Genomic DNA, 22,772 nt, shown 5'->3' on the forward strand with positions numbered 1-22,772 from the left:
CTTAACCGGGCTGGGTGGTCCTCAGGTAGAGGGTCTACCTGCCCAGCATGTGGCCCGGCACCTGGCACCCATCTCCACCTGACCACCTGGGGTCTGTAGAAAACTATAGGCTCTGGCTCTGCCTCGTTCACCCTACACTCTGCCCTTTCATCACGCAGCCAGTACTTCTTCCGGGTGAGCTGCTTTGCTATTAGTGTCTGGCTTGTGCAGGTAACAGAGCAGAGCCCTGCCGTCTGGGCTGTCGCCCCCAGCGTCCTGCTCCTCACCTGGGGACAGTGGGGCAGGGAGTGCTGCCCTCGAATGCACACAGCTCCCTTCACACCTGACTTCCCACCACATGCTGGCTGAAGTTTGTTCTGAGACAGAATCGGGGCAAGAATGGCCAAGAAAATGTGGGGGGTGGGGGGAGAGGAGAAAGGAACAAGGGGCATGGAGTGTGTGATTCAGGAGTCCAGAAGGTAGGGCACCTGAAAAATGAGGAAGGGAAGGGAAAGATGTCAATTATGCTGCCAAACTGGTATTTCCTCTTTCCTCTGTAAGGGTCACAGGCAGCCTGGGCCCTCCCGGAGGCTCCTGGAGGCTCAGAATGGAGATGCCATCTTCCGCCCAGATCTACATCCGGGGAGGTACCAGGGTGAAGGCTGAGCCCTTTAATTTAGACAGATCAAAAGGCTGGTGAGGAAGAGAAACACAGCAGCTGTGCCCGAAGGTCTCTGGCTCCTCCCCCTTGAACAAATGCTTTTCTTTTCTGACAGAGAACAGGGCACTGCCTGCGGCAGTTTTTAGTCAGCTTGGTGAAGGTAAAGCCCCGTGTGGCTTTCTGGCCTTGAGACCCTTCCGGGTACCCGGAGGGCAGAACCCGAAGGGGCCCCCACCCCAGTCCTGGGGCGTGGTGGGCCCGAGTGGAGCCGGGAGGAGGGCCCTCAGCAGGAGGGCAGGGAGTGGAGAGTGGAGTCGGAGGAGGCGCTCACCCCTGCCGTTGATCCTGATCTTCATGGGCAGCTGGCGCGCCATGCTCAACAGGCTGCGCTGGAAGGCCTGCTGCACCAGGCGCTGCTCCTCCTCCGACAGCCGGGAGGCCTTCTTCTCCGGGGGCTCCCCTGACTCCAGCCGCTCCCGCAGCTGCTCCAGCGCGGCCGTCCGGGGCCCGGCCTGCTGGCCTGCCAAGGTCACGGGCACAGCCAGGCGGTTTGGCACAGGCACCGTCGTCACTGGGACTCCATCACCTGGCAAAGGCACCAGAGCGGCACAGACCTCGCACCTGACGACGGGCTCTCCCACTCCCTCCCTGTCCCCCTCCTCCCCCCTCCCTGGCCCCTGCAGACCTTTCCTGAGAGTGGCTGCTGGGGATATCCGAGGGCTGCTGGCATTGGCGCCACTGCTGGAGCCCAGCCCGAGGATGGGGAAGCGGATCTTGGGTGGGGAGAGCAGGGCGGGGGCCCCGGCGGTGGCAGCAGTGGCAGCAGCAGGCGAGTAGCCAAAGAGGGAGGAGCTGTAGCTGGGCCGCCGGCCCTCCCGCCGGTTGCCGTCGATGGCTGCCTGGAGCTCGGCCGGGGAGCTCAAGGCTTTTTTCTCACACTCGTAGGCATAGAGATACTTCATGTACCTGGAGGAGAGGAAGCAAGCGAGGAGAATAATCCAAAACGGCTCCAGACGCCGCCCAGTGTAAGTTTCTGGGTCTCTGTGGGGCAGGCCTCTAGGACACAGGGTCACTTGGCAGAAGAGAAAGGTCCAGGGCCCGCCAGCTGCTACTCAACCCTGTCCTGATCTCTGCTCCACTCAGAGGCACCATTCTTTCAGGGAAATAAAGCATATCTCCACTCATGTTTCATGTGTGTTTTGGTGCTGTGTTAGTACCCTGGGAGAAAGGTTTTGCAATGTCTTCCTGGCTCCTGGGACGTCCTAACCATTCTGAGTCATGCTGCTCGGATAGGAGTGATTTGTCCCACTGTGCGTGGACCCGGAAGTGCTGTCCGTCCTTGCATCAGATGTCCCAAGAGCCTCAAGAGAAGGACCGCTGTACTGGTTACAGTGCTGTCCCCGACTCCTGCTGGAAGAGTTCCAAAGATAAAGCCCTCCCACTTCTCAACAAGGCTATGACGTACTGACTCACAGATGCTCATTCCATATTCTTTAGAGAGCAACATCCAGCATGCTCCAAAGAATCGATGCCCCTCAGGCTACTCTTGGTTCCCCTGCTCCTGTTACCCTCGGAATCAGTTCACATGGTTGCAAAAACGGGTCCCACATCCCGGTCCTCTGTGGCCGGGCGCGCAGAAGGTCAGGTAGGAACGGCTAAGGCTTAGGGTGGGGGTGCGCGGGGGAGACGATGTCCCGGAAGGAGTGGATGCGGGGCCAGAAGCCCAGGGGTGAATCTCAGCTCAACTATGATCTCTGAGACTCAGTTTTTGTTTTCTGAAAAATGGCATAACACCTACTTCACGGAGTTAATGGTGAGGCCCGAAAGAAAGAGAATGGCAAAGTAGCCTAGGAACATACTTGGGAAATGGTGGCTCTCATCCTTACTTAGGTCTAGAGAGGGACTCCTCTCAGAAAGTTCCTGGCTGCGTTGGGAATTCCTCTCATCTTGCTCACTGTACAGTGGAATTTCCTTCCTTCCTTCCTCTCCTCTAGGTTAAAACATCCCTGTTCTCCAGCCTCAGCTTCCTTTCCCTAGGGCCCTGGCCACTCACTGGGTCCTCAGGGTAAAGGCGGCGCTGGTGATCGATGTGGGCAGGTTCAGGCCTTTGGTGATCTCCCGCCAGATTTTTTTGTTGATGATCTCCACCAGGCCCCCCTTCTCCGTCACCAGCTTATACAGCATATAAAGGTCCAGGATCTGCTTGGCCATGATGGGGATTCGGTTGATGGGAGTCCCTGTGATTGTCCAAATAGAGAAACAGAGAGTTGTGTTATCAAGCAGAGAAAGAAGACATATCCATGGGCCCACCTTTTGCTGAGTTAGAAATATGTTCATGAATCTGCTTTAATCTGACTCCAACTCCCAAAGCTGGAAGCTATCAGACAGACTAGCTGCCAGTTCTCCTTGGGATGAGCAGACAGGTCCATCTCACAGGCTTTGTGGTCTTGCTTAAGACATTAGTCTTTCTGGGTATGTTTTCCCTTTATTTTTATTTTTTTGGCTACCAAGATGAGTCCAGATTCTTTCCTAATGATGTGGCCACTCACATTCCTCTTGAGCCTTCAGAAGCCACTCGGCTGTCCCACCACCCACCTGCACAGCTCCCTGGGTGTCTTTTTCGTAGCTCTACATGCACTTTATAACAGTGTTTTCATTTGCATACTGCCTGCTTCCCCCTCTCCTGTGGCAGGATGGAGAAATGTTTTCTCTCCTGGGTCCCCACCAAGTCAAAGGAGCCGCTGGACACACAAGTCTCCAGGGGGATAAAAAGCCACTCAATGGTTCTCTCCCCACTAATCACTCCACCCCCTCCCTGGCCTCTGCAAGAGGGAGGGTCAGAGCAGCTTCCGCTACTGGCCCCGAAGGGAAGTGAGAGGAGCCAGGGACTTGATTAGGAAACCTGGCACCAGGCAGGAAGGCCCACTAATGAGCACCAGGGGACGGCAGGGAGGGCGGGGCTGGGGTCCTTTCACAGGCGGCTGGGATGCTCGTCAGGAGGCGTGATGGATGACTGTCATTTGGCAGCCTCAGGATTAATGATCTGGAGGTCAGAGGGGAGAATTCCGCAGGGAAGGGTCACCGTCCAGGGCAGGGTATGAGACTTGTTGCCTTTTGATGGCAAACTCCTTTTACTGTACACAGGCTGCTCTCCTCTGCCTTGGCCCCCTCCCACTGCCCCAGTCTTGCTGAGGTCTCACTGCCTGCCTGGTGGACGGTGAGCCAGCTTGGTTTTCGAGAAGTGCTGTTTATTTCAGCTCTTCCTGCTTCTTTCCCCTCAAGGAATGCCATTTTCTTCCTAGCCCTGGAACACTGGCCTCATCAACTCTTTTACAGGATAATGCAAGCTAGAGGCACGAAGAGCAAACAGCCTGAGCATGAACATGTATGTGGAGCTGGATGGCAGCACCAGGCCTCTTTTCTAAGTGTGGGGAGGGGGCAGGAGGTCTGGAAGAACTTTTGTCTTGATCAGCTGGTCCTTAGAGGGTCAAAACAAAAGGGGTCATAGTGTTAGATCCAAAGATTCACAGGTAAAATATGCAGAGGACTGTGGGTACACTGCCAAGACACATAGTTTGTGTTGGTTCACTTTTTCTCCCTGTGTTCTGGGCAGTGAACCTGATTCCGGACGTAAACACGAGAGCCTGGTATGGCAGAACTGGTCTCCTGGAAGGACAGGGCTAAGGTCCACGTCCTTCGGGAGGCCTGTCTGCCGAAGCACACTCATGGCCCAGGTGAGTTCACACCCTCATGGCATCGCCCAGACTCTGGAAGGACCACTCCCAAGGCCCCCTCGCATTTGCAGAAGCTTCCTGGACATCTTCACAGTGACCCGTTCCCTTCCAAGTCAGAATGTTCACACTGAGCTTACCCTTATCCCCAAGCCAGCCCGTCCTCTCCCATCACTTCCTTTTCCTTCCAGCACCACCATCATCCTCTGAAGTCTTGGGCAGCACCAGCTCCTCTTCTCTCCCCTATCGCCCCTCTTGAGGTTGTTAGGAGGCTCCACTGATCCTTCTTTTGAGGCACTTCTCAAACGTATCTGCCTTCCCAGCCCACGGCGGCCTCTTTACCCATGCGTTCACCCTGAGCACGGTTGCCACCACAGCCCTGGCATCCTTGTTCAACACCTACAGACTCTTATGCCTGCCCATCCCGCCCCACAAGCCCAGTCTCATCACCTGGGGCCCCAACACCCCTTAAAAGGTTACCTACAAAGTATTTCAAGCATCCCAACAACTCACTCTCACTCACTAGCTGGGTCCCCTCATGACACTCCCCAAACCAGGCCCATTTCTCCTCCATGGTTTGTTTGGTGTTCTCCCTCATCAAGCCTAACATGACCTGCCTCTGCTCAAGTCCTCTCCATAGTGGCCTTCAGGAAGAATCTTCTAGCTATCCTAGTTCACAGGGATTTCTTCTCTCTCCGAATTCCTGTTATGACGCCTACAAGTTCAGCGATACTTAGTCTCTGATCATTTTATCTATGTTCACTGGGTAGCCCAGGACGACTGTCAGCTCTGTGAAGGCAGAGACTGTTTCTCCTTCACCATCTCTTAAATGTTATAGTGTGTAATAAGTTAAACTACTGTGCAGGTTGGAAAAAAAAAATGCTCCTCAGAGTCATAGCTACTAGCTCTGGGTTACCCAACTTGGCATCTCAGATGCATTTCCGTAATGCTTGCAGTGCGCCCGCCAGACCTGTCACCAGCATCAAGTCAGGTGTCTGAGGCCGACAACCCTGAACAGAAGTCACTGTCTCCTCAGGTCCCAGCGGGCTCATTAGGGTCACGACCCTTAGTAAACAAACTGGGGGAATGGAAGCCCAGGGTTGTTAAGGTCTTTGCGTCCAGGTCCCACGAAAAGTGGACAGGCAGCAGAAGGATGGATGGAGAGTTGGGGGGGGGGGGTGGTTTTGAGAAGGTAAAGAGACCATGAACACGTTCAGTGGGGTCAAAGAGAAGGGGCAGCATGTGTTAAAGAGTGGAGGGCAGCCGGGTCTGGGCTATACACAGACGGGTGCGGCTGAGTGTGTAACCAACCACGAGGCAGGGCTTGCCCAGCTGATGGGAGTGCTGTCCTCCAACCGTCACAGATGGGAGCTATGTATCTGGTTTTCGAAATCCATTTGCAAATGGCCTTCATAATTTACACGATTTTCATTACAATCTCCGATGCTGGTAAATCTTCAAACGTAAACAGTGTATTGTACTTTTGGACACGGTCATTTATGGAGGCAAGCCAGGAGAATAGAAAGTGACCAAGCTGTTTATACTGATTTTGTTTGAAGATGAGGTGTAGCTATGAACCATGAAAGGTTCTCAGGTGTAGCTCACATGGCCTCTGGAGGCTATTCCCTAGTCATCACTGGACTGTCTAGCCATTTGACATGGCTTCTTTGAGAGACAACATTACAGATGTAGAAATTTCATGAAAAGTTAGCGTTTTGATAGTCACACAGAATGTGACTGCATGAGGCTGAGAACTGTTCAGGGCAGGGGAAACAGAGGTAGGTATAGGAGCTGAGGCGACAAGAAAGGGGCACAGTGGCACGTGAAGTCATAGGCCGTAAATCTAACCAAAAAGTGACCTCGTCCCAGCACCCCTGGGGAGAAAGCACAGGTCTGGGATACAGCTGGCACCCTGGTACAGAGACGAGTGGGTAAGGGGGCAGGGTGCTATCTTCCCAGAGTCTGGCGCTCGGTGAAACTGCTGAAAATAGTTCCCAGGGTAGGAGGCACCCCGATACTGTCAGAAACAAAGCTGAGACTATTCTGAGTGCTAGATGTAGAGGACGGTACGGTTTTCTCACACTGTCCAGACAATCCATACACAAAACCTGCGCTGGCTTCAAGACAAACGACAGAAACAGGACCCTCAGACTGGTCTGTCTCTGCAGGCTGCCCTGTGCTTAACGGACCTGGCAGCCATCTCCCTTGCCTCAAGGAGACTCAGCTATGAAGAGAGATGGGGGAAGGCCTTGTAGTGGAGTTTACCTTCTGAACAAGAAAGAGGACCAATATATCATACTGGGGAGTGGGGACGAGGGACTGACATACTCGGGTCTCAGTGTTTCCATCTGTGAAATGAGGAATTTGGGCTAGATGCCTTTCAGTCCTATGAGTCTATGAATAAAAACTTAAAACAAAAATGGATAGTTGTGATTATTGCCGAAGGGAGGGTGAGTTGGTTTTAGGAGCTTGCCTGAATTATGGAATAATGTTGCCAAGTGACTTTAGGTGGATGGTTTAGGAACTTGTCCTATGGAGGCCCCTGTGTGGCTAAGGACCACGGCCATACGCTCTTCCCCCAGCCTTGCAGGGAAGAGGGGTGTCTCTGGCTTGCTCTTTGGGCTGGATTATATCTTCCTCTAAGGAGGCTCTTTACCTGGAAGGTAACAGATCTCTGTCCACAATAAGAGCAAAAACAACCTGCAGAGAACCAGGAAGGAGGCAAACGGCCTTTGCAAGAGCGCTTCGAGCGCTTCGTGGGTCACTAGCGTTGGCCCTGCAGGAGGCTGAATCTCCACCCCCATCAGGCCTCCCAGAGGGGGCGTGAGCACCTGATGGGGGAGCCTGTGTACTGTCAGTCACTGCTATCAAAGCAGGAGCTAGGATTGAGGGTAATTAATCATGCTCCCTCTGACAGGAATCCAGGGCCTTATCTGTACCCCAAGAAATGCCGCTGGTCTCCAGTTCCCTCCTCGATAAAGGAGACTGACAGTTCCAACAAAGAGGGCCCTTATCAGATTTCAGCCAGGGAGCCTGAGGCAGCCCAAGGGACTACGCAGAAAGGCTTTTATGAGGGCCAGGGACCCAGAGAGGCTGTGGGGCTCCTGGGGCTTTAACCCTTGGGTGGTGGGAACGCCGCTGGGGCACGGCACTAGCAAGGCCAAAGCTGTCATTGGGAACTTCCAGATACATGGAGCCAAAGAAAAGCTGCTCCCTGGTACTTCGCTCTCCTTCCTGCCACTCAAGACTGCGGAGATAGGGGGAAGGGGTAGGGGTGAGGGCGGAGGGAGGAGACAGCCTCCTTGGGCGCTGGAGACAAAGATGGGAGGTGGCACATCCACCCCACCACAGAAAATGGGCCTGTTCCAACGAAGACGAGACACAGTCAGGGGCGGGGACCCCAGACGGTCACATGGCTGCCTTCCCGCCCACTGATCAGGGGTGAGGGCCCAGGACCCAGGACGTGGCCCTGCCAAGGACCCTCGCTGTTTTTTCCTGGCTTTGAAAATGATCATTAATCATTTCCACTGCCTGTCAAGAGAGCCGGGCGGTCGACTGGAGAGCCTAAAAGAATTAAGGCCCGTGTTAAGCGGGGGTGTGCACGGGCAGACGGACAGGCTTCCTGCCCATTCCTCTGCATATTCATTCCTTCTCTGGTCCTGCCGCCCAGGAACAGGCAAAGAAACGACGGGTGATTTTTCTCCCAACTTGTTTATGTAGAAAATACCTCACGCCAGGAGACGGGGCAGCCGTGTCTGGCAGCGTTCGGTGCAGCGTGTGGCTGACTGTCCCACAAAACAGAGCAGAGGCAAGATGCTCAAGCGTCCCAATACTGGACTGACAGGTATCTTTAAGCTCTACTTTTGGTTTCCCACCGAGTGGGTCCAGCAAATACACACCACAGTGCGCTCATCTTAATACACAGCTCACTGGATTTCTGCTTCTGTGTACACCCCTGTAACCACTTCTCAGATCTAAATACAGAACATTTCCAGCACCCCAGAAAATTCTCATGCCCCTTCCCAATCAATACGCATTCCCCACCTCTTCTCTCCCAGGAGGTAGCCATCACCCTGACATGTGTCACCACCACAGGTGATATGCTTGAACCTTACATACGTGTAATCACGTAATATCTACCCTTGTGTGTCTGGCTTCTTTTGCTCAACATTAGGCCTATGAGATCCCTCCAGTGCGTACAGCAGTTCGTTCCTTTTTATTGCTGCGCACTATTCCACTGTGTGACTATGGCACCATTTATCTGTCCATTCTACTGCTGATGGACATTGGGGTTCTTTCCAGTTTTTGGCTCTAATAAATGGTACTGCTCTGAATATTCTTGAGATGTCTTTCAGTGAACACAGCATTCATTTCTTTGGGAATACACCTACGAGTGGAATTAATGAATGACAGGGTTTGGCATATGCTCAGCTACAGTAAACACTACCAAATAAATTTCCAGAGTGGTTATGCCCATTTATATTGCCAGCAGCAATGCATGGGAGTACTGGAGGGACCACAACCTGAGAGGTTAAATGTTAAACTCCTCAACTTAAAAAAAAAAAAAAAAAAAAAAGTTTATTTATTTTAAGAGAGAGTATGCATGTGGGAGCAGGGGAGGGCCAAGGGGGCAGGGACAGGGAGAAGGGGAGAAAGAGAGAAAGAGAGAGAGAGAGAAAGAGAGAGAAAGAGAGAGAGAGAGAGAGAAAGAGAGAGAAAGAGAGAGAGAGAGAGAGAGAGAGAGAGAATCCCAAGCAGGCTCCACAAGCTATATCAGTGCAGAGCCTGACTCAGGGCTCAAACTCGCAAGCCGTGAGATCATGACCTGAGGCCAAAATCAAGACTCAGGATGCTTAACGGACTGAGCCACCCAGGTGCCCCAAACTCCTCACCCTTTTTGATACTCTAGCTCAGGCTAATTGCTTTAGGTGAAGTTCAATGTGCAATGCTGTGTTCTACTATGGCTTGTAAGGTCAGGGCCGTGCTGTCTCCTTCCTTAAAAACTATGTTCAGAGAAGTTGGTCAAGGAGTTAGAAGGAGGTGGATCATCATGTCTTCTCTGCTCTCTCTGACTGCTGCTGACCAACAGACCTAGCTGGTGTCTCCAGGAGAGGGGGTGGAAAGTTGGCTGGGGAAAGGTACAAGAACTCAAGGGCCTTTTGGCCTAGGCAGTTCATGACTGTCCTCTATTGCCAAACCATGCCACTGGCTTCTCAGTGCTCAGTAGATCTTCTCACCATGTAAGTGGACCAAATCCTTGCTTTAGACTATTCCTACATCAACCCTTGAATGAGGTATTAAGTATTAGCTCACTTGGAACAAAGAAGGGCAAACTATCAACTCAATTTTACCAAGTGCTAAAGTATCAGTAAAAGATCTGGAGGGGAAGAGGCTGAATTTAATGACAAAATTGGGCTCTTCAAATTAATCATGCCCTCCAAAAACCAGGATCCCTTCCTATTATTAGGAATAACTGAATAGATATAGGATATTAAATGACTATTGTAAGTGGGAAAAAAAGGGGGAAAAAACCCAGTATATTAATAGTTGGAACACCTGGGGAGAGAAAAAGATTTGGCTTCAAACAAAGGCCAATCATGAGACAAATATTTGCATTTTAGACTTTCATTTGGTGCTAAAGTTAGAAAACGAAGCCCCAAAGCCTATTTCATCTGACAGAGACACGTATTTTAGTCTATCAGGAAGAGTGTCCATGGCATAGACCATTTACTGCAAGTTACAAAGAATATATGAGAAACTGCTTCCACCAAAAGGCAGAGCGATATATGTCATGAACATTTCCTTGCCTGAGATGGATAGATAAGCACACAACAGAAGGAAAAACACTCAAATCGCACTTTGAGGCAGACCAAGCCCTTTTCCCACAGTAAATTCTTTGTATATACACATCAAAAACAGATTCAACAATCCATCTGGGAAAACCAAGGTCAGTTTGCAGCCTTGAACAGAACTAGTTGGGGGAGGAGGGCAGTTCTCCGGGTGAGGGCTTGACAAAGTTCGTCCTCTATGTGACTAAGCAGCTCACTTACCTGGTGTGCCTGGCTAGGGCAGGGAGAGCAGAGCCTTGTTCGGGGGTGCTCTGGGTGCGTGTAAGATGCGTTAGACCTTCCCTCTCCCGTGCCCCCCACCCCCCCATCCTGCCTTGACAGATGGCAGCCTCTGTGCTACTGTGAATCGTCACATCTGCCCTTCCCTGAGAGGCGGGCCTTACCCTGAGATGAAGACCTCTCTCACGCGAACAGTCCTATCCCCGTGTTAATCAGCTAGATGCTGTCAGACTCTACCACACACTGGCCTGCGGAGGCAGACCAGCATTCTCTGTGGGGCTCAGAAGGCTGAAGGCAAGACAAAGCCTGCCCACTGCCTGAACAGGAAGCGACGGAGCTGCTGGCACAAGGGGCTGTTTCTCAAAGGCGCTGCAGGAGAGGGAAAGAGCACTGGCCTGGAGTTGGGGGACAAGTGCTAAGTCGGCTCTGTGACCTTAGGCAAGTCACTTAACCTGGTAACTTTTGCTCTCGCTACCCCTCAGAGCTAGAGCTGTGCGGAGCGGCAGATCAGAAAATGGGTTGAAAGGGGTCTATAAAACACATGGGATAATAAAAATAACAGCAAAATCATCCTCTTTCTCCTCTTTGATGACATATTTCTTTCTGTTTCACCACCTAGGGAACAAGCTTTTCTTCCTCACTGTCGGAGAATGGAACTGTTTATAAGCCCTTGCTTATCAGACTTCCAAATTAGTCCCCCTCCAGCCTACCTAGACTTCCCCCTGGAAAATCTAACACGGAATGAGATCTCAGAAACCATCCATAGTCAGTTCAATTAGCCAGAGAATTTTACTTACAATGATTTGGCTTTATTTTTTGCAAAGAAACGCGTGTGTATTTTCTACATAGGCGCATGTGTGTGCACACAGCAAAAGGTAATAAGCAAGAAGGGGCATCAGAACTCTGAAATCTAACCCGTCTTTCCAGAGAAACATGGGTGGGGGTCAAGATCAAAAGCAACTTGTTTAATTCAATTTGGCTTAGGCATGGAAAGGGGAGAAGTACTTGTTTTTGGGGGGTCCTCAGTATAGTTTTCTTTTTTAAATACTTTTTAAAAAAAATTTAACATTTATTTCTTTTTGAGAGACAGAGAGAGACCGAGCGTGAGCAGGGGAGAGACAGAGAGAGAGGGAGACACTGAACCCGAAGCAGGCTCCAGGCTCCGAGCTGGCAGCACAGAGCCCAACGCGGGGCTCGTAATATGGACAGCAAAATCATGACCTGAGCCAAAGTCGAACGCTTAACCAACTGAGCCACCCAGGCGCCCCCTCAGTATTGTTTTTACACAACTGTTTCGACAGAAAATTGCTATCTTTTTGGTAAGTGAGGGTGACCTGTTGTTGGTAGTGCAAAAGACACAATCATGGATATGATACAAAACACAGAACTTGGAAGAAGCTTCCAGATTAACTCGAATTGAACCCTCACATTTTACACATAAGGAATCTGTGGCCCCCAGAAGGAGAATGCTTTGCTCCCGATCATGGAGATGGGTGGGGCGCGAGCCTGGCCCTGCACCCCGTCTACAGCTTTTTCCCCTGCCATGTGCCTGCCGACAGGGCCACAGCGGCTGTTTCCCAAGGCAGGCAGGAGACAGCCCGACAACGCGGCGCTGCCTCGGCCTCTTCTCAGGCTCCTTCTGGGGCAGCTTGTTCTGCTGGTGGGGGAGGGGACCATCGGCCCAGAAACCAAGGTGCCCGGAGCTGAAAGGCCCATCTGTGGCAGTCAATTCACCCGAACACGTTAACAAGCGAGGGAGACGCTGCACAAAGCAGCAGTTACGGCCTGGCCCCTCTGCCGCTGGACAGCCGTTTATCACCTGCAGCTGCACTCGCTGGGCAGCCTGCTGGGCGCTGCCTCCCTTGCAGCCCTGTCTGCTTCCCCTGCAGTGCAGCCTGCCGTGTCAAAGCTGCCCGGCCCCACTCACTGTCCAGGTGGGAGTCACCAAGGCTTTCAAACCCAGGCCATCTTCAGTGGCTCCTGTGAAATCTATGTTTGTCCTTCCCCTTGGCCCTGGAGGAGGAGTCGCTGCCCTGCTGCCGGGATCTCTGAGGCTTTTCCTCCGACCCAGCTAACGATACCTGGCTCCTGAGTGTCCCAGACACTCCGATTTGGGAGTGACGAAACCAGTCACAAATGTCTAAGGGCCCTTGGTCTCACCACTGTGTGAAGAGGGAAGACGGCAAGCATCACATGAATAAAACTGTGATCTGCTCCGAGCCCTCTTGGGCCACACAATCTAGTTTACAGCCTTAGATGCTAGTTTTCCAGAGAGGAGACCACTGTGAGTTTAAAGGGAACAACCTCCATAATGTCTCTGTGCCTCATTCTCCCCTCTCTGCCCCCATCACCCCTGCTTGCCACACACGGCAAGCTTCCTGAAGGCCCAGCTCTGGTGACGCGCCCCATGTTTTATGTCCACAGACTAAAGTGCTAACTTCTCGGCCAGCCACGGCTCTTCACAATCTGGTGCCAGTTGACTCACCCAGGCCACAGACAATGAAGGATTCTTCCAGCTGTGCCTGGCCCATGGGTGCCACCACGCTTCTGCCTCCACCTGTGTGGGTCTTCCACCTGTTACCTCCAATGCGGTGGAGGTGCAGAGGCCTCCCCTGTACCCCAGCCCAGAACAGGGGCCCGGCACGCACTCTTCCGGCACTTGGCCACAGGAGGGGCGCCTGTGATATTGCCTGGCACAGGCCCCCACCACCCTCAGGTAGGGCTACCCGAGTGGAGGGAAGATGATTTCCATAAAGAATTTCTCTGTGAAGGAAATTTTAGAACTTCACCCTCTTTCCCATCTTTCTAGCAGTGGTTCTCAATGGGGAAGGCGTGGTTTTCTTCCCCAGGGGACATTTATAATATCTAGAAATATTTTTGGTTATCATGACTTGGGGGGGGGGGGTGCCCCTATAGCAAAGGACTGTCCAGTCCCCAAAGTAAATATGCTGAGGCTGAGAAACCTTGTATTTGGGTAACTAACAAATTGCAAAATGGACTCCACTGTTTCCTTCCTACAGGTGATGCCAGCAAACAGTGAAATACCTAACGTAAGTGGTGAGGACAGAAAAAGATTTGCCCAGGGGCGCCTGGGTGGCTCAGTTGGTTAAGCGTCCGACTTCGGCTCAGGTCATGATCTTCTGGACTGTGAGAGCCTGCGTCGGGCTCTGTGCTGTCATAACAGCTCAGAGCCTGGAGCCTACTTCAGATTCTGTGTCTCCCTGCTCCTTCTGCACTCATGCTCTGTCTCTTTCCCTCCTCTCTCTCTCTCAAAAAATACACATTAAAAAAAAAAGAAAGAAAGAAGAAAAAGATTTGCCCAGCCTGAATAACCATAAACTGACACGATCAAAGGGAGTCACTCACTCCTGCTTCGGGGTCCCTGAGAAATATCCTAGATGGCAGTGTGGCAGTCCCCTGTTTCAGGGTCCCTGAGAAATATCCTAGATGGCACTGTGGCAGTCCCCAGCTGCCACAGCATGGCAGGCTTCTCGGCACATGCTGCTTTCTACTGCTGACTTCAGATTACAGGGCGGCTACCCAGAGCGGGGCAGCTCAGCCTTCCTGCGTGGGGCCAGCTAAGTGCAGAAAACCTGAGTTAGGACTGCTTGCACGGCAAACACATCTTGAGCACCTCCCTGTACGGTCCTGTGTGAGCACCGGGGACACAAAGAAATGATAAAGTGGCTGTCCTCAAGGAGCTCCTAGTCTACTGGGGACACAGAGCAGTAAACAAATAATTTCCGACATTCACTCTTGGCGAGGATGATCTAACTTCCATTTTCCTTTAAAAATCCTTCTGGGAAGGGAGACAATAAAGTAGAAAAGAAAGCAGTGGAGCCACACTGCTGATTAAAATCTATATTGCTGTGGCAGCCCCTCTGAGACGAGATCAGCTCCTGGGTTTGCACCAGCTGGGCTTGTGGAGCTTGTAAATAATTAAAAGGTAATTGGAAGGGAGACCAAAGTATTAAGTGGATTTTTCGCTCTCAGGGCAACCAGGGAGTTTCACTGCTGCCAGTCACATTATCTTTGGGGATTATATTCTTGTTTTGCATTGGCACATGCAGCTCCAGATAGCAGCTGGAGGAGTAAACTGTGGGCTGCCTGGACGGCTCTGAGAGGCTTGGAGATGGGAGGACACGGAGACACCAAACTTCCTACTACCTCTGTAAGCAAACCAGCAGTAACATGCACGCTACTAGGACAGCAGTGAGGCTTTACAAGGTAAAGGAAGAGGAAGGAGGAGAGAGGGGGAAGGGTGTGCTGGGGGGTCGGGGGAGAAGAGGGAGAGGAAGGAGTTAACGCAGAATAGTACCTGCTGGGGGCTGCCATTATAGCTCAGCCTAGGATAAAGAGGAAGATTTCATTCCCGGGTCTCAGTAAAGGAGCAGACACAGAAACCAAGGGATACACAATCAGACATAGGCAGGGTCCCAGGCAGGAGGCTGGTGGGAACAGCTGTGCTGTGTGGCTCTGTCCTGAGGGTGATGAAGGTGGAACTACACAGGTTGCTGAGAACCTTCTAGAGAGGCTGGCTTTCTGGCCATGCTTCCTGAGGGCTAACCTGGCTGGTGAACTCATTGCTATGACAGGACATAAAGCCAGGAAGTTGAGTCATTGGGCTCAAGACTCAGTCCCACCAGGGTCCAAAGTGGAGATGGCTGGGGTGAGGAGTGGGAGTGAGAAGGAGAGGACAGAGAAGTGAGAAGGCGCATTATAAAGTAGGTGCCCATGCAGAGCGCCCCAAACCAAGCCACAGGGTGCAAAAACCAGAGCCAATGGATAAGAAAAAACGAGTTAGCCTTTCCTTTTCACGGATCATTTCAGACCCTCTCAACAAATCCTGAGGGACCTCTAGTCTTTTACTGGCCTTTCTCAGCGTCTGCAGGACTAGGTACACCAAGAGGAAACCTGACATACTAGTTTAAGTGATGCCCAAAGTTGGTATGAGGCTAAGAAAAAAGTACATTTGAATTTAAAATAACACCAGAGAGGCCGGTTAATCAGAAGAGAGCAACAAAAATAAGGCAGGACCAAATTTAGATGGATCATTCCATTTATTTTCTGCCAAGGCCCTCTCTGTCCTCTTCGATCTGGTTGTCGACTACTCTGCTAGGTCAGAACCACTCAGCAGTAAGTGCCTCTTGTTCTCCTGGGCTAAGATGCCAGCACTCTGCAGGGAGAATGGCTAACAGTGACTTACACACAGTAAGCACTCAATTAATATTCACTGAGTTGAAAAACTGAGGAGACTGCACACTCACCCCTCTTCTGCATAAAGACGAAGAGGTCATCCAGGAACTCTTTCCTTTCCGGATCACCGTCCAGTTCATACAGCTGCAATCCCGGTCCCCCAGAAAAAAACACAATGAAAAATTCCGTCTAATGCAGGAAGATTTCCACCAGAGATACACAACCATCTATCTGTATGACTACAAATGTGACTCACGGGCCATTCCCGTCCTTATTCCTTGGGGATCAGATTTAACAACCCACTGCAGAGCGGCCCCATTCATTATCACAAAGGAGACATTACAGACCTTGGCAAAATCTCGAGAGATCTCTCTTCCCCGGCCTCCGTCCGCATCATCGCTCCAGGCCAAACCACCATTCTAAAGGAGAACAAAGCACAGAGTTCAGAAGGGAATAGGAGAGTGACGGAGGACAAGGCAATCTTTTAGGGCAAAGATGAAGACCCTGAGCAATTGTGCTATCTTGGCTCAGACTGTAAAAGACTCCTCAGGTAACCGCCTCTGCTGCTCTTACAGGGACATCTTGTTCTTTCGCTTTCAGTAATGGTTCCAAAGTAAGAGGGAGTCAGGTGGAAGAATCAGGTCCAGTTGTTGGAGGAGGGTGGGTGTTACTTATCCTTGATAATCCTAGAAGAGGAGGAGACAAAGGCCCAACTTTCTGAGAACCTGTTCATCCCTAGCTGATCCTCCCGAAGCCATCACTCTGAGCTGTCCCACTTTTCTTCAGGTTCTACACGGCATGTGTGTTTGTATGATTTTATGGCACGTTTGTATACTACATAGCATGCTGTAAAGCCACGTGACCACTCGAAGTGGAGGATAAAGGATCACAGATGGCAGGCCCTGAAGTTCTGGTCTCTCCACTAAACCTCACCACTGGAAGCTGGAAGTCTAGTGACCAGAACTCCCTAGTGATAGGACAGCCTTCAGAGTTCGACGTTATTCCCAAGGTATACAGACTGTGCCCCTGGGATGAAATTCATTTCCATTAGAGAAATAATGAAAACCTAATCCTAATTTAATTGATTGGGTTAAACCAACACCATTCAGCCAATTAGGAGGAAATAGCAAATACACCCTTGTTTATGTTCCTGGAACCTGCTTCTTGCCTTTATTCAGTTGGGTAACTCTTACTCCTTAGATTAGGCAACATATTCTGGGGGAAGCCTTCCCTTCACTCTCGGCTGCACTAAGTATTCTGGAAGAAATCGCTATACATTTTGAGCTTAGAATTTAACATACTTTGGAATTATCTATCATCCTCACCCTATCGTAAGCTCCTTGAAAGCAAAAGTTTCTCATCCATCTTTGTACCCCCAGCATAGAGCACATTGCTGGCACTTAACAGGCCCCAGCGAATGCCTGATGAACTATAATCACTGCTAAAAGGCCTTAACTGGCTATTTGAGTCAATTAGGCACCTCTTCAAAAAATATACACACATACCATACAGAAGAGTCAAACAGGCCCTCTGCCAGTGGGGAATATGAAATGTCACAGTAGAAGTCTACACTGGTCAGTGGAGGACCCAGTGGATGGGACTGGATGCACCAAGCCTGTCACTCTCTGATTTCTCCCCGAGGACTTCGGGCGCATGCGCAGGCACTGGGGCGTGTAAATGGTTGGGGAGGGGCATCCGGGGATGGGGAGCAGGGGTTTCCTGGGAGGACACTCTTTGGACTGCATAGGGATCTCGCTGTAAAACCTTGTCAGTAACATAAAAGCCTGGTCTAATTCCCTTCTTTTCTATCTTCCCCTCTAATCAAGCTTGCCCGAAAGCAGGAGGTATTATTTATTCAGTTATATTCTGGGACCATACTTTGCCTCCCCTACTCAAAGAGGGCTCTGAGATGTAGACCCACTTCCTGATAGTAGCAATTTAGTACACCGTGAGGTAAGTATAACCAAGAAGAAGTGACACTCTGTCAGCTGAAATGAAACAGGCTACACCAAATTGTTTCCCTGCTTATCTCACAAAAGATGTGTGTAAGGAAGTGCTCAGTAAATGCTATCTGACTGTGCACTCATCATCTCCCCAGGCAGACGTTGTTAGAGATCTCTCTACAGCTCTTCGGCTCAGGGAAGCCAATAACCAAGCGGGAGAAACACTATTTAAAAAAAAAAAAAAAAAAAAAAAAAGCTAAGATTCAGCCCCACATTGTAATTACAGTCAACAGAAATCTGGTATCATCTGGTGGGAACCAGCACAATGAATAATCAAGATGAATTATGCCTGTCGGGTCAGCAAACCCAGACAGAGTTACAGTCCCCCTTTCAAAAGATGCAGTAGGTTGCCCTAATGCCCAGTGATTTTGTTTGAGCCAGTAATTCCTGCTGGAAAGTCAATTATCCCGGGAGCCCCTATCGGCTGAAAGACATTTAATGGGGGATCATTGCCGCTTCTGTTATGTCAGCTGTTTACTGTGGCAGCTCAATTCCCAACTCTCTCCAGCTAGAGATCTGAAGCACAGGAGGATTTTTTCTCTATCAGTCACCAAGAGAGATGAAAACACAGTTTTTTGCTAATTACAATAACTTCCAGGCACTCAGAATGCTCACTCAGAAACTATTTAACACTCAGCTGGGTGAGGAGGACAGAATCCACAACCTAGAATTCAGACAGGGCTTTCCACAGCAGGAGAGGAGTGTAAAAACAAGCACATCAGTACAACCACTGTGTGACTATGTGTGAAAATAAACACCCAAGTGCGAGAGCTCAGCTCAGGAACAGAGGAGAAGGGTGGGGGCTGGGGGTTGTCATGACCCCTTGGCTTTCTCCAGCTCTGCTTAGACATCAGAACCCAAGTGGTGGGAGAATCAGACCTCGCACTAGCTGTGGCTCACTAAATATGAAACACTTGCAAATCTGCTTAGCTATGGGATTTTAGCCTAACACCCCTAGCTCAGTGACCACAGAAGACAGGGAAATTTGCCAGAACGGGACGGAAAGAGGACACTCAACTCTTTGGGCAATGCTACCATTTGACCCATTCCACAGATAGGAATTTTAGTTATGATTTAAAGAAAACACAGGAAGGGCACCTGGGTGGCTCAGTTGGTTAAGCATCCGACTCTTGGCTTAGGTCATGATCTCATGGTTTGTGGGATCGAGTCCCATGTCGGGCTCAGCGCTGACAGCAGGGAGCCTGCTTGGGATTCTCTCTTCCTGTCCCTCCTCTGCTCGCTCATGTGCAAGCATGTGTGTGTGCTCTCTCTCTCAATAAACATAAAAAAAAAAAAAAAAAAAAAAAAAACCCACAGGGGAGTGGAGTTGTTTTCTTTTGTCCGAGGCTGGGATGGGTCATTACTTAATTTAAAATATTCAGTTGGGGCTGAGGAGAAAATGTCCGCTCTCTTTGCATGACTCTCTTGGTCTTGGGGCAGTTAAACCCTACTTCACAAGATTTTCTGGCTGTAGTGAGAGTAATTCCTGGCTCTGCCCGCCCTTCACAGTCTAGCCTGAATGCTGTTCCTCCACGAAGACTCTCGCTTCTGCCCAACAGGCAGAATTGATGCCTTTCTCCTCTGGGCTATCACCGGATGTGCTGGTTACTTGCGTCCCGCCTACATCCCCAGTCTGTGTGTGTCCCCTCGAGTCTGTGCACATCCCATCAGGGTATCCCCAGCCTCTAGTACAGAGAAAGCATGGGCACGTTTACTGAAAGGCAGGAATGGGCTCCCCCATGGGACCTCCAACCCCACAACTCCTCTCTTCTCTCCTCCTTTCATGGGGAGGACTGCAGGCTTCAGCACTCTGATCAACTACTGTAAAAACATAGCTCACTTCAAGCTGACGTGTGGGTTTCTTGGCCTCTCACCAGGCTGTGGGTGTGACTGCTCGAAGCCCAGCGATGACTTCTGTCTTGGATGCTGAGCATGGTGGGGAGGAGAGTGAGGAGTGGCAGAGGTGAGCGTGGGGGACACACATCCAAAAGGAGCTAGCTCCACAGTTTAGGGGGGTCCCCGAGAAAAGCATTTCAGTTGAAGGGCCGCTGCATGCAAGGCTACCGGCCAGGGGAACAGGCTCTGTTACCATGAGGGCTGCAGGCAGTAGTGAGTGGTCACTTACTGCCATTTACAACCTTCCCAGCCTCTCCTACTTAAGACCTCTCTTAAAAGCTTTGATCTCACCAGGAGCTCACAGGAAACTGACAGTTTGTTCCCAAATACCCATCCAAGGCTAGCTGTGGTTGCTATATCCACATTCAGTTTATTTTTCCCAGGGAAGCACAGTGTCGTGCCTTTAAATCCCTCAAAAATGGGAGTGGAAGAAGGCTGGGGGAAGGAAGGGAAGCTAATGTTTGGGCATCTTCTGTGCAGCGAGGACTGGGCCAGGGGCTTAACAAGCATTTTCTCACTGAATTGTATGATGTAGGGGTAGTGATTTTAGAGATGGGAAAACAGTGGCTCAAAGAGAGCAAGCTGCTTAAGTGGCCCAGGGTCTCAGAGCTTCCCAGTGGCAGTGCCAACATGCAAACGCAGGTCTGGCTCTCTTTGTCACGCCGTCCTGCCTTGTGGGTGGAAGAAACAGCAGAGAGTGTTCCGGGTGTGACATCGGGAAAGGAGAGAGGGAGGAGAAGAAGAAGAAAATCCTCTGGTCACAAAAGCCTACACTGCCAAGTCATGGCCCTTTTAGTCCCAGATTCATCTCCTAGGTTTCACCTGGCAAGTGCAGCCAACCAGGAAACTAGCCCTCAGGCATCACCTGCCCGGGGGACTTATCTGGGGGTACTGGGATAAGAACTGCTAACCTTTCACCACTACCTCCAAAACAGAACATCCTGGGTAGGAAGGGACCCATCTTCCCCCAGGGGACAGGACACCAGGGGAAAGAGAAAGAGAGATAAGCAGGTTACGCCTCTGAGAGGGCGGCAGAATATGGCACCTAGCACTGTGAACGTGCACATAAAAGGCCTTCAAACAATAATGAATCAAAGTCTAACCTGACTGCTCCTCAAAATTAAAACAGTGCTTCCCCAATACTTCAACCTGGAAGATCCAGAAGACAGAGGGATAATGTATTCACTCTTTGAAAATCTAAAAGGCTGCCTTGGAGAAGAGGACGCAAGGTGTTGTTGTTTCTTTTCCTTTTTTCCATAAAGCCCCAGAGGGCAGAACTAGAGTTATGGGGCAGAAATTACCCAGGTCGACAGAAGAAGGACTTCTCTAGCAATCAGAACTGCCCAGTAACGGAGGGGGCCTTCTCAGGAGGTGGGCAGCTTCCTGTCCCGGGATGGCCATCTGTCTGGGACGTCACGCTGTGGAATCCAACATGGGACAGGGTTGGATGAGAGGGCTTCTAGGGGCCCTTTCTGTCCTGAGCAGCAAAGACCCTATGACAAACTCATTCAACACTGATTTCCTGAGAACCCAGCCCAGGGAGAGCATTGTGCAAGCTGCTGAGAATACCCCTACTCCCCAAAAAGTGATTCTCCCTGCTGGGAGTTTTACCATGGAGTTGGAAAAACAAGCTGGACACAGAGCATTGAACAGAGCAAGTCAAAGTACCAAAACACAAAGTGCCCAGGAGGTGGAAGAAAGGAGAGCTCCTCAGAGGTGGAGATAAAGCCGGCATGGAAGAATGGGTTGAGGGGAGATTTACAGTGTAAATGAGCACAGAGTGGGGGGATAAACAAGGCATGTTTTGGCAGGGAGGATTCAAGTCTGAATAGTTGAGGTGGGAACAGGCTGTGAAATGCCTTGAATACCAGGAGGAAATTTAAACTCTGAACTGTGAACAGGAGGGAGGCAGTGATGTTTTCTGAGCAGAAAATAAATGATTAAACCAGTGTTTTAGAAGATTTTAATGGCCTACTTTGGTTGGGAAAAAATAGAAATCTAAAAACGTATGTAGACACCTAATGGGGTTGAGACTATGCGGGATTTTCACTTTCCAATTTTTCATTATATCATTCCCGTACGAACATGTGATCACCTAGGATATGCTAGAAACTGTGTAAAGTTCTGAGGCAAAAAGAGCAAGACAGTTAGGAGCCTCTGACCTCCTGGAGCTTGCAGTCTAATGGAGAGGGAGAGATGATTAAAAAAACAATTGTTTATTTTTTCTAGATTAACTTTTGAATGATGTGTCAAGCAAGACCCATCACTTGCTCTCCCCCCTTCTCCCTTGACCCCAGTGAAGAAAATCTGGATTGCACTGAAATTATGAAACAGTTCAGTGAACTGACACCTTCACAATATTTAGCCTTTCTAGTAAGGGGGCAGTATGACTCTTCACGTAACAAAATATGCTTTGGCCCGCATAACGTTTTGCAATGCAGATACACTACTTTTGTAAAATGCACGGAAGACCGGAGAGGAAAGCCAGCACAGGGGGTGGCAGGCTGTGTGGTAGTCCATGCAGAGAGCCTAGGGTAGGGGTAGGGGACAGCAGGACCAGGGAGAAAAGAAAAGTCTTGGGAAGAAGCAGCCAAGTCAGAGAATTAACTGGATCTGGACTAAGGGGACAAAAGGGAAAGGATAAATGTGAACCTTATCCTAAGAAAGGTTCTAATGGGAATGGAAAGACGCTGGGCAAGTAATCACACAGGAATAGACCACTATCTCTGGTGCTGGTGGTAAGAGTGTGCGGGAAAGAAAGGTGGGGGGAGGGGAGAGAAGACAGAGAATATTCCACAACCCTGGAACAAGCCAGGTTATGGCAGCTGGCACCAGCAAGAGCCAAGCTTCTGGTGGGGAGAAAGGGAGAAATTCAACCAGTGTTTCCTGACCCAAGAAGGCTACCTTGGGCCTTTCTTTTTACTGGGATTTGGAAGGAGAAGAAAAAAAAAAAAAAAAAAAAAAAAGCCCAACCAGACCACGCCTCCAAGATCTTAGGAGCCAGCACTACATTCCTTAGAGCTGTACCTCCCCAGAGACAGGAGCGCCTGACTTTAAAAGCAATTAAGTATCTAGGCTATTTTAGGATTACTCCTTGACCACCTGGAATATCTTATTAAAGCACAGCTCAGATGTCCAAAGCAATTTTAGTTCCCATTCCTCACTCCTCCCCAAGGCAAGAGTTAACCCTTTCCTTCAGGTTTAAAGTGCAGAGGCTAAGTCACCAACTCTTCATCTG

At 50.4% G+C, this 22,772-nt stretch overlaps 1 protein-coding gene and 1 long non-coding RNA gene across 6 annotated transcripts in view; one reads left to right on the plus strand and one right to left on the minus strand.

Annotated features, from left to right (window-relative positions):
* Positions 1 to 22,772, minus strand: part of ARID3B (AT-rich interaction domain 3B) — a 57,799-nt gene that overhangs the window by 4,983 nt on the left and 30,044 nt on the right. For all 5 annotated transcript variants that reach the window (XM_060618064.3, XM_078448890.2, XM_078448888.2 and 2 more), the window contains exons 3-7: positions 15,983 to 16,054; positions 15,707 to 15,779; positions 2,694 to 2,877; positions 1,326 to 1,606; positions 972 to 1,226 (exon numbers count right to left, since the gene is read on the minus strand). In XM_060618064.3, coding sequence (XP_060474047.1) covers positions 972 to 1,226; positions 1,326 to 1,606; positions 2,694 to 2,877; positions 15,707 to 15,779; positions 15,983 to 16,054 — 865 coding nt within the window. The remainder of the gene's footprint in view (positions 1 to 971; positions 1,227 to 1,325; positions 1,607 to 2,693; positions 2,878 to 15,706; positions 15,780 to 15,982; positions 16,055 to 22,772) is intronic.
* Positions 3,866 to 6,614, plus strand: LOC132668893 (uncharacterized). Its single transcript, XR_009605830.2, has 3 exons — positions 3,866 to 4,025; positions 4,254 to 4,374; positions 6,540 to 6,614. It is a non-coding gene; the product is annotated as an uncharacterized LOC132668893 (long non-coding RNA).

Source organism: Panthera onca, chromosome B3 (assembly GCF_046562875.1).
Source record: "Panthera onca isolate mPanOnc1 chromosome B3, mPanOnc1 haplotype 2, whole genome shotgun sequence".
Taxonomy (NCBI): Eukaryota; Metazoa; Chordata; class Mammalia; order Carnivora; family Felidae; genus Panthera; species Panthera onca.